The sequence below is a fragment of the Oncorhynchus mykiss genome, chromosome 5, assembly GCF_057628025.1.
Source record: "Oncorhynchus mykiss isolate SJ-2025 chromosome 5, ASM5762802v1, whole genome shotgun sequence".
Lineage (NCBI taxonomy): Eukaryota > Metazoa > Chordata > Actinopteri > Salmoniformes > Salmonidae > Oncorhynchus > Oncorhynchus mykiss.
In genome coordinates this window covers 96,700,056-96,714,441 of record NC_143026.1, presented here as the reverse complement: position 1 = coordinate 96,714,441, position 14,386 = coordinate 96,700,056, and the positions used below count along the sequence as shown (strand labels likewise).

General features: G+C 43.4%; 1 protein-coding gene across 2 annotated transcripts in view; it reads left to right on the top strand.

Annotated features, from left to right (window-relative positions):
• The window catches only part of oca2 (oculocutaneous albinism II), a 196,412-nt gene extending 184,393 nt beyond the window's left edge, over positions 1–12,019 (top strand). For both annotated transcript variants that reach the window (XM_036978983.2, XM_090236498.1), the window contains one exon: positions 10,042–12,019. In XM_036978983.2, the coding sequence (XP_036834878.2) occupies positions 10,042–10,129 (88 nt within the window). In that variant the 3' untranslated portion in view covers positions 10,130–12,019. The remainder of the gene's footprint in view (positions 1–10,041) is intronic.
• The last annotated feature ends 2,367 nt before the right edge of the window (positions 12,020–14,386 follow it).

Here is a 14,386-nt window from a genome sequence, read left to right as displayed (position 1 = left end):
CGGGCCTCTTAGTTTCAGTGAAGTGAAATCTTACCTCTACAGCATACAATGACATTCTAGACGATTCTGTGCTTTCAACTTTGTGGCAACAGTTTGGGGCCCTTTCCTGTTTCAGAATGACAATGCCCCCGTGCACAAAGCAAGGTCCATACAGAAATGGTTTGTCAAGATCAGTGTGAAGAACTTGAATGGCCTTCACAGAACCTTGACCTCGACCCCATCAAACACCATTGTGATGAATTGGAACGCTGACTACAAGCCAGGCCTAATCGCCCAACATCAGTGGCCAAACTCACCTTGTGACTAAATGGAAACAAGTCCCCGCAGCAATGTTTGAACATTTAGTGGAAAGCCTTCCCAGAAGAGTGGAGATTGTTGTAGCAGCAATGTTCCAACATCTAGTGGAACGCATCCCAGAAGAGTGGAGATTGTTGTAGCAGCAATGTTCCAACATCTAGTGGAACGCATCCCAGAAGAGTGGAGGCTGTTATAGCAGCAATGTTTCAACATCTAGTGGAAAGCCTTCCCAGAAGAGTGGAAGCTGTTATAGCAGCAATGTTCCAACATCTAGTGGAACGCCTTCCCAGAAGAGTGGAGGCTGTTGTAACAGCAAAGGGGGGGACCAACTCCATATTAATACCCATGATTTCGGAATGAGATGTTCATCGAGCAGGTTTCCACATTTTGGACACGCAGTGTAGGTTGTTTTTACAATGTTGTTTGTTCTTCACTGGTTGCCCTTTTCTTGTGACAACAGGTAACACTGTAACACTGGACACTGTGCTATCTAACCTCCAAACGAGCTTCAATGCCATACAGCACTCCTTCCGTGGCCTCCAACTGCTCTTAAACGCTAGTAAAACCAAATGCATGCTTTTCAACCGTTCGCTGCCTGCACCCGCACGCCTGACCAGCATCACCACCCTGGATGGTTCCGACCTTGAATATGTGGACATCTATAAGTACCTAGGTGTCTGGCTAGACTCTAAACTCTCCTTCCAGACCCATATCAAACATCTCCAATCGAAAATCAAATCAAGAGTCGGCTTTCTATTCCGCAACAAAGCCTCCTTCACTCACGCCGCCAAACTTACCCTAGTAAAACTGACTATCCTACCGATCCTCGACTTCGGCGACGTCATCTACAAAATTGCTTCCAACACTCTACTCAGCAAACTGGATGCAGTTTATCACAGTGCCATCCGTTTTGTCACTAAAGCACCTTATACCACCCACCACTGCGACTTGTATGCTCTAGTCGGCTGGCCCTCGCTACATATTCGTCGCCAGACCCACTGGCTCCAGGTCATCTACAAGTCCATGCTAGGTAAAGCTCCGCCTTATCTCAGCTCACTGGTTACGATGGCAACACCCATCCGTAGCACGCGCTCCAGCAGGTGTATCTCACTGATCATCCCTAAAGCCAACACCTCATTTGGCCGCCTTTCGTTCCAGTTCTCTGCTGCCTGTGACTGGAACGAATTGCAAAAATCGCTGAAGTTGGAGACTTTTATCTCCCTCACCAACTTCAAACATCTGCTATCCGAGCAGCTAACCGATCGCTGCAGCTGTACATAGTCTATTGGTAAATAGCCCACCCATTTTCACCTACCTCATCCCCATACTGTTTTTATTTATTTATTTTTATTTTTCTGCTCTTTTGCACACCAATCTCTACCTGTACATAACCATCTGATCATTTATCACTCCAGTGTTAATCTGCATAATTGTAATTATTTGCCTACCTTCTCATGCCTTTTGCACACAATGTATATATAGACTCCCCTTTTTTTCTACTGTGTTATTGACTTGTTAATAGTTTACTCCATGTGTAACTCTGTGTTGTCTGTTCACACTGCTATGCCTTATCTTGGCCAGGTCGCAGTTGCAAATGAGAACTTGTTCTCAACTAGCCTACCTGGTTAAATAAAGGGGAAATAAAAAAAAAAAAAAAAAAAAAAAAAAAAAACAAATATTGTTGCTGTGGTGGCTCAGTCTGGCCCACCAAGCCACCATGTGTCCATAGGACCTTCAAACTGACCTCTGGACCTCCAGTTCCACTGCTGTGTAATTCCCCTCTAATCAGGGACTGGTTTAGACCTGGGACACCAGGTGGGTGATTCCCCTCTAATCAGGGACTGATTTAGACCTGGGACACCAGGTGGGTGATTCCCCTCTAATCAGGGACTGATTTAGACCTGGGACACCAGGTGGGTGATTCTCCTCTAATCAGGGACTGATTTAGACCTGGGACACCAGGTGGGTGATTCCCCTCTAATCAGGGACTGATTTAGACCTGGGACACCAGGTGGGTGATTCCCCTCTAATCAGGGCCTGATTTAGACCTGGGACACCAGGTGGGTGATTCCCCTCTAATCAGGGACTGATTTAGACCTGGGACACCAGGTGGGTGTTTCCCTTCTAATCAGGAAAGCAGAGTTGAATAGCCCTGGTGTAGACTAACCCTAACTCTTACAGTAGACCTGGTAGGGTTTGAGTTGAATAGCCCTGGTGTAGACTAACCAGTAGACCTGGTAGGGTCAGAGTTGAATACCCCTGGTCTAGACTCACCCTACCTCTTACAGTAGACCTGGTAGGGTCAGAGTTGAATACCCCTGGTCTAGACTCACCCTACCTCTTACAGTAGACCTTGTAGGGTCAGAGTTGAATACCCCTGGTCTAGACTAACCCTAACTCTTACAGTAGACCTGGTAGGGTCAGAGTTGAATAGCCCTGGTGTAGATAAACCAGTAGACCTGGTAGGGTCAGAGTTGAATAACCCTGGTCTAGACTAACCCTAACTCTTACAGTAGACCTGGTAGAGTCAGAGTTGAATAGCCCTGGTCTAGACTAACCAGTAGACCTGGTAGAGTCATAGTTGAATAGACCTGGTGTAGACTCACCCTAACTCTTACAGTATACCTGGTAGGGTCAGAGTTGAATAGACCTGGTCTAGACTAACCCTAACTCTTACAGTAGACCTTGTAGGGTCAGAGTTGAATACCCCTGGTCTAGACTAACTCTAACTCTTACAGTAGACCTGGTAGGGTCAGAGTTGAATAGCCCTGGTGTAGACTCACCCTAACTCTTACAGTAGACCTGTTAGGGTCAGAGTTGAATAGCCCTGGTGTAGACTAACCCTAACTCTTACAGTAGACCTAGTAGGGTAATTCATTCTGCCACTATGTACTGTCATTCTCTTACATATTTAGCAGTAACAAGTAGAGGTCGACCGATTAATCAGAATGGCCGATTAATTAGGGGCGATTTCAAGTTTTCATAACACCCGGAAATTTGTATTTTTGGGGGCCGATTTTATAAAAAAAAAAAAATTAAATATTTTTTTGTATACCTTTATTTAACTAGGCAAGTCAGTTAAGAACACATTCTTATTTTCAATGACGGCCTAGGAACGGTGGGTTAACTGCCTCGTTCAGGGGCAGAACGACAGATTTTCACCTTGTCAGCTCGGGGGATCCATTCTTGCAACCTTACAGCTAACTAGTCCAAAGCAATAATGACCTGCCTCTCTCTCATTGCACTCCACAAGAAGACTGCCTGTTACGCGAATGCAGTAAGACAAGATAAGTTGCTAGCTAGCATTAAACTTATCTTATAAAAAACAATCAATCATAATCACTAGTTAACTACACATGGTTGATGATATTACTAGATATTATCTAGTGTGTCCTGTGTTGCATATAATCTGACTGAGCATACAAGTATCTAAGTATCTGACTGAGAGGTGGTAGGTAGAAGCAGGCGCGTAAACATTCATTCAAACAGCCCTTTCGTGCATTTTGCCAGCAGCTCTTCGTTGTGCGTCAAGCATTGCGCTGTTCATGACTTCAAGCCTATCAACTCCCGAGATGAGGCTGGTATAACCGAAGTGAAATGGCTAGCTAGTTAGCGTGCGCTAATAGCGTTTCAAACGTCACTCGCTCTGAGCCTTGTAGTAGTTGTTCCCCTTGCTCTGCATGGGTAACGCTGCTTCGATGGTGGCGGTTGTTGTTGTTGTGTTGCTGGTTCAAGCCCAGGGGGGAGCGAGGAGAGGGACGGAAGCTATACTGTTACACTGGCAATTCTAAAGTGCTTATAAGAACATCCAATAGTGAAAGGTTAACCTTTTATAACTAGGGGGCAGTATTTTCATTTTTGGATAAGAAACGTTCCCGTTTTAAACAGGATATTTTGTCACGACAAGATGCTCGACTATGCATATAATTGACAGCTTTGGATAGAAAACACTCTGACGTTTCCAAAACTGCAAAGATATTGTCTGTGAGTGCAACAGAACTGATGTTACAGGCGAAACCCAGATAAAGATCCAATCAGGAAGTTTTTCCAATCGCTTCTTATGAGAAACCAATTGTCCCGACGGATATATTATCAAATATACAGTGCCTTGCGAAAGTATTCGGCCCCCTTGAACTTTGCGACCTTTTGCCACATTTCAGGCTTCAAACATAAAGATATAAAACTGTATTTTTTTTGTGAAGAATCAACAACAAGTGGGACACAATCATGAAGTGGAACGACATTTATTGGATATTTCAAACTTTTTTAACAAATCAAAAACTGAAAAATTGGGCGTGCAAAATTATTCAGCCCCCTTAAGTTAATACTTTGTAGCGCCACCTTTTGCTGCGATTACAGCTGTAAGTCGCTTGGGGTATGTCTCTATCAGTTTTGCACATTGAGAGACTGAAATTTTTTCCCATTCCTACTTGAAAAACAGCTCGAGCTCAGTGAGGTTGGATGGAGAGCATTTGTGAACAGCAGTTTTCAGTTCTTTCCACAGATTGTTGATTGGATTCAGGTCTGGACTTTGACTTAGCCATTCTAACACCTGGATATGTTTATTTTTGAACCATTCCATTGTAGATTTTGCTTTATGTTTTGGATCATTGTCTTGTTGGAAGACAAATCTCTGTCCCAGTCTCAGGTCTTTTGCAGACTCCATCAGGTTTTCTTCCAGAATGGTCCTGTATTTGGCTCCATCCATCTTCCCATCAATTTTAACCATCTTCCCTGTCCCTGCTGAAGAAAAGCAGGCCCAAACCATGATGCTGCCACCACCATGTTTGACAGTGGGGATGGTGTGTTCAGCTGTGTTGCTTTTACGCCAAACATAACGTTTTGCATTGTTGCCAAAAAGTTCAATTTTGGTTTCATCTGACCAGAGCACCTTCTTCCACATGTTTGGTGTGTGGCTTGTGGCAAACTTTAAACTACACTTTTTATGGATATCTTTAAGAAATGGCTTTCTTCTTGCCACTCTTCCATAAAGGCCAGATTTGTGCAATATACGACTGATTGTTGTCCTATGGACAGAGTCTCCCACCTCAGCTGTAGATCTCTGCAGTTCATCCAGAATGATCATGGGCCTCTTGGCTGCATCTCTGATCAGTCTTCTCCTTGTATGAGCTGAAAGTTTAGAGGGACGGCCAGGTCTTGGTAGATTTGCAGTGGTCTGATACTCCTTCCATTTCAATATTATCGCTTGCACAGTGCTCCTTGGGATTTTTAAAGCTTGGGAAATCTTTTTGTATCCAAATCCAGCTTTAAACTTCTTCACAACAGTATCTCGGACCTGCCTGGTGTGTTCCTTGTTCTTCATGATGCTCTCTGCGCTTTTAACGGACCTCTGAGACTATCACAGTGCAGGTACATTTATACGGAGACTTGATTACACACAGGTGGATTGTATTTATCATCATTAGTCATTTAGGTCAACATTGGATCATTCAGAGATCCTCACTGAACTTCTGGAGAGAGTTTGCTGCACTGAAAGTAAAGGGGCTGAATAATTTTGCACGCCCAATTTTTCAGTTTTTGATTTGTTAAAAAAGTTTGAAATATCCAATAAATGTAGTTCCACTTCATGATTGTGTCCCACTTGTTGTTGAATCTTCACAAAAAAATACAGTTTTATATCTTTATGTTTGAAGCCTGAAATGTGGCAAAAGGTCGCAAAGTTCAAGGGGGCTGAATACTTTCGCAAGGCACTGTATATGTGAAAAACACCTTGAGGATTGAAACAACGTTTGCCATGTTTCTTTCGATATTATGGAGCTAATTTGGAAAAAAGTTTGATAAACTTACACAAATGCTTGTCTAGCGTTGGCTGTAAAGCATATTTAAAAAATCTGAGATGACAGTGTGATTAACAAAAGGCTAAGCTGTGTCTCAATATATTTAATTTGTGATTTTCATGAATAGGAACATTTTCTAGGAAGATTTATGTCCGCTGCGTTATGCTAATTAGTTTGAGGCGATGATTACGCTCCCTCATGCGGGATGGGTAGTATCAATAAGTTTTTTAATGAAATACAAATGGTATAGAGGGAAATAGTCCTAGAATTCCTATAATAACTACAACCTAAAACTTCTTACCTGGGAATATTGATGACTCATGTTAAAAGGAACCACCAGCTTTCATATGTTCTCATGTTCTGAGCAAGGAACTGAAACGTTAGCTTTCTTACATGGCACATATTGCACTTTTACTTTCTTCTCCAACACTTTGTTTTTGCATTATTTAAACCAAATTGAACATGTTTCATTATTTACTTGAGGCTAAATAGATTTTATTGATGTATTATATTAAGTTAAAATAAGTGTTCATTCAGTATTGTTGTAATTGTCATCATTAAAAAAGAATTAGGCCGATTAATCGGTATCGGCTTTTTTGGTCCTCCAGTAATCGGTATCGGCGTTGAAAAATCATAATCGGTCAACCTCTAGTACAGATGCATCAAAGCAGGAACGGAGAGACTGAAAAACAGCTTCTATCTCAAGGCCATCAGACTGTTAAACAGCCACCACTAACATTGAGTGGCTGCCAACATACTGACTCAACTCCAGACACTTTAATAATGGAAATATATGTAAAAAAATAAATATCCCTAGCCACTTTAAATAATGCCACTTAATATAAGGTTTACTTACCCTACATTACTCATCTCATATGTATATACTGTACTCTATACCATCTACTGCATCTTGCCATCTTTATGTAATACATGTATCACTAGCCACTTTAAACAATGCCACTTTTTTGTTTACATACCCTACATTACTCATCTCATATGTATATACTGTACTCGATTCCATCTACTGCATCTTGCCTATGCCGCTCTGTACCATCACTCATTCATATATCTTTATGTACATATTCTTTATCCCTTTACACTTGTGTGTATAAGGTAGTTGTTGTGGAATTGTTAGGTTAGATTACTCGTTGGTGTCAGAGCCGGTATAATAGGATTCAATCTTAGTTCTCTATTGACACTTTGCCTTTTTGATGGTTCGTCAGAGGGCATAGCAGGATTTCTCATAAGCTTCCGGATTAGTGTCCCGCTCCTTGAAAGCAGCAACTCTAGCCTTTTGCTCGATGCGGATGTTGCCAGTAATCCATGGCTTCTGGTTGGGATATGTGCGTACGGTCACTGTGGGGACGACGTCATCAATGTACTTATTGATGAAGCCGATGACTGAGGTGTTATACTCCTCAATGTCATCGCGGAACATATTCCAGTCTGTACAAAACAGTCCTGTAGCTTAGCATCCGCGTCATCTGACCACTCCCATATTGAGCGAGTCACTGATACTTCCTGCTTTAGTTTTTGCTTGTACGCAGGAATCAGCAGGAATTATGGTCAGATTTGCCAAATGGAGGGCAAGAGAGAGCTTTATACATCTCTGTGTGTGGGGAAAAAAAGGTGGTCTCGAGTATTTTTATTTTTTTGACATGCTAGTAGAAATGAGTGTTTTCTTGATTACATATGGCCTTATACAGCTGGTTGAGTGTGGTCTTAGTGCCAGCATCAGTTTGTGATGGTAAATAGACAGCTACGAATAATATAGATCAGAACTCTCTTAGTTGATTGCGTGGTCTACAGCTTATCATAAGGTACTCTGTACCTCGAGACTTCTTTAATATTAGAGATCGCGCTGTTATTGACAAATAGACACACACCCTCGTCTTACCAGACACAGCTTCTCTGTCCTGCCGGTGCATGGAAAATCCCGCCAGTTCTATATTATCTGTGTTGTTGTCGTTCAGTCAGTGAAACATAAAATATTACAGTTTGTTAATGTCCCATTGGTAGTGCAGTCTTGATCGTAGGTCGTCCATTTTATTTTCCAATGTTCCACGTCGGCCAATAGAACGAATGGCATTGGAAGTTTACTCACTCGCCTACGAATTCTCTGGCAGCCCGACTCCCCCCCCCCCTTTCTTTATGCAAATGACTGGGATATGGACCAATCCCAAGAAAGCCGTATATCCTTCACGTCGGACTCATTAAAGAAAAACTATTCTTCCAGTTCGAGTTGAGTATTCGCTGTTTTGATGCCCAGAAGTTATTTTCGGTCATAACAGACGGTAGCAGCTACATTATGTACAAAATAAGAAAAAAATAAGTTGGCTAGGAGCACCTAAAACGTCAGCAGTCCCCTCTGGTGCATCAGAACCCGGACTTGAACCCGATCTAACATCTTTGCCGATGACCTGAAAATAGCTGTGCAGCGACGCTCCCCATCCAACCATGTCAGAGCTTGAGAGGATCTGCAGAGAAAAATGGGAGAAAGTCCCCAAATGCAAGTTTGTAGCGGCATACCGAAGAAGAATCAGGGCTGTAATCGCTGCCAAAGATGCTTCAACAAAGTACTAAGTAAAGGGTCTGAATACTTACGTAAATGTAATATTTCATTTTATTTTTGTATACATTTCTAAAAACCTGTTTTTGCTTTGTCATTAAGGGGTACTGTGTGTAGACTGAGGCAAAACTTTTTTTTTATACCAATTTTAGAAATAAGGCTGTAACGTAACAACATTTTGAAAGAGTGAAGGGGTATAAATATGAATATTTTGTCTTGCCCAATGACACAATCCATGTCTCAAGGCTTAAAAACCCTTCTTTAACCTGTCTCCTCCCCTTCATCTACAATGATTCAAATGGATTTAACAAGTGGCTTCAATAAGGGATCACAGCTTTCGTCTGGATTCACCTGGTCATAATGTTTTGTCCACTCAGTGTATTTGGCAGCAACCGTGTAAGGCTCTGGTGCTACATTCAGAATTCACAATAAAGACTCAGAATGGTGTTACACTCTATACATTCACAGCAAAGACCTACAATCAGAATTCACAAAGACCCAGAATGGTGCTACTATCAATCGATTCACAATAAAGAAACAGAATTGTATTATACTCTACAAATTCACAATAAAGACTACAATCAGAATTCACAATAAAGACTCAGAATGGTGCTACAATCAGAATTCCCAATAAAGTCTCAGAATGGTGCTACAATCAGAATTCACAATAAAGACAGGGAATAAAGTGTAGATATTGGGATTGCTGATATCAGTTCAAAGACGGGTCTACAGTACCTTCAATGAATGTGATATGTGTTTGGTAAAGTACTGACTGCTAGTCCCTTTTAGATAAGGTCTACTAGTCACTCTAGATCAGGTCTACTAGTCGCTCTAGATCAGGTCTGCTAGTCGCTCTAGATCAGGTCTGCTAGTCGCTCTTGATCAGGTCTGCTAGTCGCTCTAGATCAGGTCTACTAGTCGCTCTAGATAAGGTCTGCTAGTCACTCTAGATAAGGTCTGCTAGTCGCTCTAGATAAGGTCTGCTAGTCGCTCTAGATCAGGTCTGCTAGTCGCTCTAGATAAGGTCTGCTAGTCGCTCTAGATAAGGTCTGCTAGTCGCTCTAGATCAGGTCTGCTAGTCACTCTTGATAAGTTCTGCTAGTCACTCTAGATAAGGTCTGCTAGTCGCTCTAGATAAGGTCTGCTAGTCACTCTTGATAAGGTCTGCTAGTCGCTCTAGATAAGGTCTGCTATTCGCTCTAGATAAGGTCTGCTAGTCGCTCTAGATAAGGTCTGCTAGTCGCTCTAGATCAGGTCTGCTAGTCACTCTTGATAAGGTCTGCTAGTCACTCTTGATAAGGTCTGTGCTCGTTGTTGTTTTGTCATTCATGGTACAGTATGTTGACAATGTGTTGTTGTGTTTCTTGTTGTTTCCAGGCTAGGCTTCCCCATGATGCTAATGACCTGTACCATAGGGATGTGCTACCTGCTGGCCACAATCATCGGACTGGGCTGGACCCTCTAACCTGCTCCTCACTGCACTACCAAAGAGAGACTGTTTGAGTGAATGTGTTTAGATACAGAGAGTTTCAAAGTGTTGGACGCAGCTCAAAAGCCACATGGAGATCAATCGTTCCTTCACAGATTCAAAGTTGCAGCTCATTTGGAAAGTGGTGGACATCATCTCGAGTACCTAGTCATATTGCAGTTATAATATGCAGTAGTTAGCCTACAACAGCAGTACAACAACAGCGATGTGTTGCAACATGAGGAAAACAAGCTAAACCAAGTGAATTAATTATAATCTACACTACATGGCCTCAGTCTAGAGATTTCTCAATGGTGCTCTTCTCTACAGCCCTCTCTTATCTCTCCAGGGTGCTCTTCAGTCTACAGCCCTCTCTTATCTCTCCATGGTGCTCTTCAGTCTACAGCCCTCTCTTATCTCTCCATGGTGCTCTTCATTCTACAGCCCTCTCTTATCCCTCCATGGTGCTCTTCATTCTAAAGCCCTCTCTTATCCCTCTATGGTGCTCTTCAGTCTACAGCCCTCTCTTCTCTCTCCATGGTGCTCTTCATTTTACAGCCCTCTCTTATCTCTCCATGGTGCTCTTCAGTCTACAGTGCTCATTACACTGAGAATAATCAGAGGAGCAAGGCCTGAGTCTGCATGGCTCCCCATGGTGCTCTTTAGATCAACAGGGCTCTCCACGGTGCTCTTTAGATCAGCAGGGCTCTCCACAGTGCTCTTTAGATCAGCAGGGCTCTCCACAGTGCTCTTTAGATCCACAGGGCTCTCCAGAGTGCTCTTTAGATCCACAGGGCTCTCCATGGTGCTCTTTAGATCAGCAGGGCTCTCCATGGTGCTCTTCAGATCCACAGGGCTCTCCATGGTGCTCTTTAGATCAGCAGGGCTCTCCATGGTGCTCTTTAGATTAGCAGGGCTCTCCATGGTGCTCTTTAGATTAGCAGGACTCTCCATGGTGCTCTTTAGATCTACAGGGCTGTCCATGGTGCTCTTTAGATCAGCAGGGCTCTCCACGGTGCTCTTTAGATCAACAGGGCTCTTCACGGTGCTGTTTAGATCCACAGGGCTCTCCAGAGTGCACTTTAGATCAGCAGGGCTCTCCATGGTGCTCTTTAGATCAGCAGGGCTCCCCAGAGTGCTCTTTAGATCAGCAGGGCTCTCCATGGTGCTCTTTAGATCAACAGGGCTCTCCATGGTGCTCTTTAGATCAGCAGGGCTCTCCATGGTGCTCTTTAGATCCACAGGGCTCTCCATGGTGCTCTTTAGATCCACAGGGCTCTCCATGGTGCTCTTTAGATCCACAGGGCTCTCCATGGTGCTCTTTAGATCCACAGGGCTCTCCATGGTGCTCTTTAGATCCACAGGGCTCTCCATGGTGCTCTTTAGATCCACAGGGCTCTCCATGGTGCTTCTGCTTATATGGGTATATTATTAAAATATTTAGATTTTTCATGTAATTTCTTTGGTACTCAAAAATCTGAATCCTATAGCTCAGATAGATTATATGGATTCATCATCATGCCCCTGATACCCAATAAAAGGGATGTTTCTGTGGCCTATTAAAAGGTTGTGTGTAGTTGCCTGACTTTGGGCTGGATTCAATTAGATTGACATCCGCATAGCTGCTACTGCATCATCCCTCCAGCCCGGAGCAGCCCTGTTACTAAGAAACACTGCTACTGTATCATCCCTCCAGCCCGGAGCAGCCCTGTTACTCAGAAACACTGCTACTGTATCATCCCTCCAGCCCGGAGCAGCCCTGTTACTAAGAAACACTGCTACTGTATCATCCCTCCAGCCCGGAGCAGCCCTGTTACTCAGAAACACTGCTACTGCATCATCCCTGTTACTAAGAAACATTAAGAACAATAAAACCTTTACAAAGTGGTGGATTGTTTTCTGTTTCTTTTCAAGGTAGAACGCTCACACTCCTATTCAGGGAGGGGCGAGGACTGACTCAGGGAGGGGCGAGGGTTGACTCACGGAGGGACGAGGGTTGACTCACGGCGGGGCGAGGGTTGACTCAGGGAGGGGCGAGGGTTGACTCAGGGAGGGGCGAGGGTTGACTCAGGGAGGGGCGAGGACTGACTCAGGGAGGGGCGAGGACTGACTCAGCGAGGGGCGAGGACTGACTCAGCGAGGGGCGAGGACTGACTCAAGGAGGGGCGAGGACTGACTATGGAACGGCTGAGGTCTGGGCATGTCCTAAAATATACAAAAATATTCACCCTCTGAATGGCACACATACAAAATCCATGTCTCAATTGTCTCAATGCTTAAAAATCATTTTTTAACGTGTCTCCTCCCCTTCATCTACACTGATTGAAGTGGATTTAATTAGTGACATCAATAAAGGATCATAACTTTCACCTGGATTCACCTGGTCAATCTGTGTCGTGGAAAGAGCAGGTGTTCTTAATGTTTTGTATACTCAATGTTTGTAAAAATGTTATCTCGAATCCAAAATGCTAGAGTATAGAGCCAAATTCAAAGTTTTAGCTTCACTGAATATAAATGCATAGGAGAGTATATTTGCTCTGAGGCCTAATATGTGTCCCAAATGACACCCTATTCTCTATATAGTGCACTACTTTTCACCAGAGCCCCATAGGCCTCTAATGGTCCTGGACTGCAGAGCTGCACTAATGGCAGGAGAGCAGTAACACATATCTTTAGAATACAGCCACAGGTACACATATGGTTGGAATATAGACATCTAGTCTCTCTCTACCTGCTCCAATGAGAGTACTTTGGTGCTGGAGAGAACGGCTGCCGTTTTATAGGCTCCTAACCAATTGTGTGTTTTTTTTTGACACATATTCTCTTATGACCGAAAAGAGGTTCTAGAAATCAGAACAGCAATTACTCACCTCGTATTGAAAGACAATTTTTTCTTTAACGAGTCGGACCAGAGGGATTCACTCCAGAAACCCGACAAGGCCCTCATCCCCGTCATTCGCAGGAGAAAGACCAGTAGTCTCTGGTAAGACAAGGGGTGGTCTATGTACAGTGGGGAGAACAAGTATTTGATACACTGCCGATTTCCCTACTTACAAATCATGTAGAGGTCTGTAATTTTTATCATAGATACACTTCAACTGTGAGAGACGGAATCTAAAAAAAAAAAAAAATTTGCATTTTATTGCATGACATAAGTATTTGATCACCTACCAACCAGTAAGAATTCCGGCTCTCACAGACCTGTTAGTTTTTCTTTAAGAAGCCCTCCTGTTCTCCACTCATTACCTGTATTAACTGCAGCTGTTTGAACTCGTTACCTGTATAAAAGACACCTGTCCACACACCCAATCAAACAGACTCCAACCTCTGGAGAACTACAAGGCAGATGATTTAGTTTTCAAATAACGTAAAATGAGCGAGAAAAAGGCCATACTTGAACATAGGGTGAGACATTGGTACAAATTTGTAAATAAAGCCAGTCTGTTTTTTAGAATGATATATTTCTGTTTTTAGAGGGAGAGAAACCCATCTCATGGGTCTCCCAGTCGAGGTCAGCAGAGGTATTGAACCAGGATCTGTAGCAACACAGCTTACACTGCTAAGCATTGTCTTAGACCGTTGGGCAACTCAGGCACTGGTCGGGAGTGGACTACAGTAAGAGCAAAATAATCCTAACAAAATAAAACAAGAACCATAGCGTAACAACAGTTTTAGTAAGTAATAGTGAAGTCACGCACAATTATCAGTTTCTATTTAGGTTTATGTCGCCCATTTTCTGTAGCCCACTCCCGCCCGAACAGATCCACAGATGATGCCATCTCTATTGCACTCCACACTGCCCTTTCCCACCTTGACAAAAGGAAATCCTATGTGAGAATGCTATTCATTGATTACAGCTCAGTGTTCAACACCATAGTGCCCTCAAAGCTGATCACTAAGCTAAGGACACTGGGACTAAACACCACACTCTGCAACTGGATTCTGGACTTCCTGATGGGCCGCCCCCAGGTGGTAAGGGTAGGTAACAACACATCCGCCATGCTTATCCTCAACACAGGGGCCCCTCAGGGGTGTGTGCTCAGTCCCCTCCTGTACTCCCTGTTCACTCATGACTGCATGGCCAGACACGACTCCAACACCATCATTAAGTTTGCTGACAACACAACAGTGGTAGGCCTGATCAACGGTGAGACAGTCTATAGGGAGGAGGTCAGAGACCTGATCGTGTGGTGCCAGGACAACAACCTCTCCCTCAACTTGATCAAGACAAAGGAGATGATTGTGGACTACAGA